General features: G+C 50.2%; 1 protein-coding gene across 1 annotated transcript in view; it reads left to right on the top strand.

The window, feature by feature from the left end:
- LOC138861869 (uncharacterized) overlaps positions 1 to 4,610 on the top strand; it is a 10,043-nt gene extending 5,433 nt beyond the window's left edge. The window contains exons 2-4 of the mRNA XM_070122277.1: positions 3,160 to 3,799; positions 3,931 to 4,166; positions 4,269 to 4,610. Of these exons, the coding sequence (XP_069978378.1) occupies positions 3,160 to 3,799; positions 3,931 to 4,166; positions 4,269 to 4,610 (1,218 nt within the window). The remainder of the gene's footprint in view (positions 1 to 3,159; positions 3,800 to 3,930; positions 4,167 to 4,268) is intronic.
- The last annotated feature ends 390 nt before the right edge of the window (positions 4,611 to 5,000 follow it).

The raw sequence follows: 5,000 nt of genomic DNA, 5'->3' as shown, positions 1-5,000 counted from the left end.
TTCTTCCATTTCCTCCTTGTCCTTTTCCTCTTCGCTTCCTGTTCTTTATGGAGTTTTTTTTTTTCTCTCTTCCTCTTCCCCCTTCTCCTCTTCTCAATTCCTCCTCCTCCTCTTCTCTTATCTTATTTTCTTCCTCCTCTTCCTTCAATTTTCCTTCTCCTCCACCATCTCCATCTCCTCCTCCTCCTCCATCATCTCCTCCATCCTATCCTCCTCCACCTCCATCATCTCTTCCTCCTCCTCCTCCTCCTCCACCTCTTCTTCCTCCTCCTCCTCCTCGTCCTCCTTCCCCACCTCTTCCTCCTCCTCCCCTACCTCCTCCTCCTTCCCCACCTCTTCCTCCTCCTCCCCTACCTCTTCTTCCTTCCCCACCTCCTCCTCCTCCTCCCCCACCTCCTCCTCCCCCTCCTCTTCCTCCTCCTCCTGTCGCCCTGGTCCTCATCACGTGGTGAAAGGACCCATGAATTATTCAACGGAGTCCCCTTCCGGCCGGATAGAAACGAACGAAAAAAGAAAAAGAAAAAAGAAAAAGAAGAAGAAAATGGAAAAGAAAGAAAGAAAGAAAATTATAAAAAAGAAGAAAAAGAGCAACAACAAAAAAAGATAAAAAAGAAAAAGAAGAAAAATATCATAACAAATAAAAATAAAGAAAAGAAAAAGAAAATGAAAAAATAAAAATCAAATAAGAAAGAAAAAGAGAAAGGAAAAAAAATGAAGATTAGTATCTATGTGAGCGTGCGCGTGTGCGGATAGGTAGAGAGAGAAGGACAAAATAATGGATTTATTGATTGGCAGGAATACAGATTGGTGGATTAATCTGACCGACTTACGAGTGGATTACGGATGAGTGGATGGGTAGGCGGGCGGCAGAGTGGATGGAGAGGAAGGAGGGCAGAGTGGATTATGGAACGACGGATTAATGAGTTTATTACTAAATGGATAAGAGGGAAGGAGGATTCAGCAAAGATGGATAAGAGGAGTGGATATATTAAGAGAGATAACAATAACTTTGGATGAACATACAGAGAAGGGGGAGAGGAAGATATACACACTCATGGATATGTTTGTATGTATAGTATGTATATGTATATATATATATATATATATATATATATATATATATATATATATATATATATATATATATATATATATATATATATATATATATATATATATATATATATATATATATATATATATGTGTGTGTGTGTGTGTGTGTGTGTGTGTGTGTGTGTGTGTGTGTGTGTGTGTGTGTGTGTGTGTGTGTGTATGTGTGTGTGTGTGTGTGTGTGTGTGTGTGCGTGTGTGTGTATGTGCGTGTATAATAAACTTCACGACCAGTGCTAGGAGGAAAACAAACATTTTCTTTCTTCTTTTTATACAACTAAACAGGTATCTTCTTTCAACACAAACAATTCGTCATAAGTCACAATCAAACGTTTCGAGAGATCAATTCCCATCTTCAGTGATGACAAACATCAACTGTAAAGGATATAGTAAACATTATCCTTCAGTTTACAATTAACATATTTACAAAAACAGTTACAATAAATTATATCACTAACAGTTATTTATAAAACCAAAAAGGAGGTAATATCAAGCATTTGCACTATATATTGAGATAATAAATTGCAAGGATTTATGAAAAGTTATCTTACAGATTAATACAACAAGTTACACGTTCATATATGAGCTTGAAATTAATCAACGTTATTAAACACATCAAGAGAACTATACTCTAAATGAATTGGAAATGTATTTTAGCATTGAAAAAATCAGTAGACTATGAAAGGAAAGCCATCAAGATAATTACGACAAAAAATGCTAGTCATGAAATTGTATATATCGTCAATTTTAATACAATCCATGAATGAGATGTAATAGATTATTACAATTGATACACATTCTAGGGAATCTTTGGTATTCAAGGAAAATGACTAGACTATAAAGTTGAAACATGCGAGAAAATTATGACAAAGGCATGTAAGTCAAGAACTCGTAAATATCACTAAATTCAAAATAACACACCAATGAAATGCATTAGATTGTTACAATTGGTTTTAATTTCAAAATCCAAAGGCTTTTCAAAATGTTTAGGTCCAAATCATGTCATTCCAAAAGTTCCTTATAATATGTTTCAATTGTAACAATCTAGTGCATTTCATTGGTGTGTTATTTTGAATTTAGTGATATTTATAACTTCTTGACTTATATGCCTTTGTCATAATTTTCAATACTCAACTTTATTATCTAGTAATTTCCTTGAATACCAAAGAAATGTTTGATTTTGACTGATGAAGAATTGTTTGTGTTGAAAGAAGATACCTGTTTAGTTGTATAAAAAGAAGAAAGAAAATGTTTGTTTTTCTCCTAGCACTGGTCGGGAATTCATCGTGTGTCTTCGCTTCCACGGTAACTATTATATATATATATATATATATATATATATATATATATATATATATATATATATATATATATATATATACACATGCATATATGCTATATATATGCATATGTATATATACTCATATATATATATATATATATATATATATATATATATATATATATATATATATATATATATATGTATACATACATACCTATATATATATATATATATATATATATATATATATATATATATATATATATATATATATATATATATATATATATATATATATATATATATATGTCCCCCCCCCCCCCCGGCAAGTAAGCCTGTCCCCCCGCCAGCGCCTCCTGACCCCCCTCCCGTCCCCCGCCAGCGCCTCCTGTCCCCCGCCAGCGCCTCCTGTCTCCTGTCTCCCGCCAGCGCCCCCCCTCCCTGTCCCCCGCCAGCGCCTCCTGTCCCCCTCCAGCGCCTCCTCCTGTCCCCCGCCATCGCCTCCTGACCCCTCTCCTGTCCCCCGCCAGCGCCTCCTATCCCCCGCCAGCGCCTCCTGTCCCCCGCCAGCGCCCCCTGTCCCTCGCCAGCGCCTCCTGTCCCCCGCCAGCGCCTCCGGGCCCCCGCCAGCGCCCCCTGTCCCCCGCCAGCGCCTCCTGACCCCCTCCTGTCCCCCTCCAGCGCCTCCTGTCCCCCTCCTGTCCCCCGCCAGCGCCCCCTGTCCCTCGCCAGCGCCTCCTGACCCCCTCCTGACCCCCTCCAGCGCCTCCTGTCCTCCGCCATCGCCTCCTGTCCCTCCAGCGCCTCCTGTCCCCCCCCAGCGCCTCCTGACCCCCCTCCTGTCCCCCGCCAGCGCCTCCTGTCCCCTCCTCCTGTCCCCCGCCAGCGCCCCCTGTCCCTCGCCAGGCGCCTCCTGACCCCTCCTGTCCCCCCTCCTGTCCCCCGCCAGCGCCTCCTGTCCCCCCTCTCCTGTCCCTCGCCAGCTCCTCCTGACCCCCTCCTGTCCCCCGCCCCTCCTGTCCCTCGCCAGCGCCTCCCTGACCCCTCCTGTCCCCCGCCAGCGCCTCCTGTCCTCCTGTCCCCTGCCAGCGCCCCTGTCCCCCGGGCCAGCGCCTCCTCCCCCCCTCCTCCTGTCCCTCGCCAGCGCCTCCTGACCCCCTCCTGGTCCCCCCCCAGCGCCTCCTGTGCCCCGCCAGCGCCTCCTGTCCCCCTCCAACCCCTGCCAGCGCCCTCCTGTCCTCCGCCAGCGCCTCCTGACCCCGTCCTCCTGTCCCCTGCCAGCGCCTCCTGTCTCGCCAGCGCCTCCTGTCCCCCGCCAGCGCCTCCTGTCCCCCTCCTGTCCCCGCTCCCTCCTCCCTGTCCCCCTCCTCCTGTCCCCCGTCAGCGCCCCCTGTCCCTCGCCAGTGCCTCCTGACCCGACCCCTCCAGACCGCCTCCTGTCCCCCGCCAGCGCCTCCTGTCCCCCTCCCTGTCCCCCGCCAGCGCCCCCTGTCCCTCGCCAGCGCCTCCTGACCCCCCTCCTGTCCCCCTCCAGCGCCTCCTGTCCCCCGCCAGCCCTTGTCCCCCGCCAGCGCCTCCTGTCCCTCTCCTGTCCCCCGCCAGCGCCCCCTGTCCCCTCGCCAGCGCCCTCCTGACCCCCTCCTGTCCCCGTCCAGCGCCTCCTGTTCCCCTCCAGCGCCTCCTGTCCCCCTCCTGTCCCCCGCCAGCGCCTCCTGTCCCCCTCCTGTCCCCCGCCAGCGCCTCCTGACCCCCTCCAGCGCCCTGTCCCCCGTCAGCTCCTCCTGACCCCTCCTGTCCCCCCTCCTGTCCCCCCAGCGCCCCCCCTCCCTGTCCCTCGCCAGCGCCTCCTGACCCCCTCCTGTCCCCCTCCAGCGCCTCCTGACCCCCGCCAGCGCCTCCTGTCCCCCGCCAGTGCCCCGCCAGAGCCTCCTGTCCTCCACCAGCGCCCCGCCAGCGCCTCCTGTCCCCCCCCAGCGCCTCCTGACCCCCCTCCTGTCCCCCGCCAGCGCCTCCTGTCCCCCCCCCGCGCCTCCTGTCCCCCTCCTGTCCCCCGCCAGCGGCCCCTGTCCCTCGCCAGCGCCTCCTGACCCCCTCCTGTCACCCGCCAGCGCCTCCTGTCCCCCGCCAGCGCCTCCTGTCCCCCTCCTGTCCCCCGCCAGCGCCTCCCGCCTTCGGTCCGCCATTAATTTCACGCGCCCTTGCCTCGGGTCCTGAAGCTCGCGAAATGGCCACTCTGCGTCCCTTGCTTCGCGAGGCCTTCGCTCCGACCTTTCGAGGGGAGGGGGCCTCGGGATCGCCCCTTCGCTCCTTCTTTCCCTTCTCTTCCCTTTCTCTCTCTCTCTTCCCTTTACCGTTTCTTTCTATTTCCCTTTCCTTCTCTTTTCTTTGTCTGTCTCCTTGCTATTTTCCTTATTTCTTTATTTTTCTGAGAGAGAGAGAGAGAGAGAGAGAGAGAGAGAGAGAGAGAGAGAGAGAGAGAGAGAGAGAGAGAGAGAGAGAGAGAGAGAGAGAGGAACCAGAAAGGAAGAGAAAGAGAGAGAGAGAGATACGAACCAGAAAGAGAGAGAGATACGAACCAAAGAGAGAGAGAGAGACAGAGAGAAA

The sequence above is a fragment of the Penaeus vannamei genome, chromosome 5, assembly GCF_042767895.1.
Source record: "Penaeus vannamei isolate JL-2024 chromosome 5, ASM4276789v1, whole genome shotgun sequence".
In the NCBI taxonomy this organism is placed as follows: Eukaryota; Metazoa; Arthropoda; class Malacostraca; order Decapoda; family Penaeidae; genus Penaeus; species Penaeus vannamei.
Note: the sequence above shows the minus strand (reverse complement) of the source record. Positions and strands in the feature narration are given on the sequence as shown.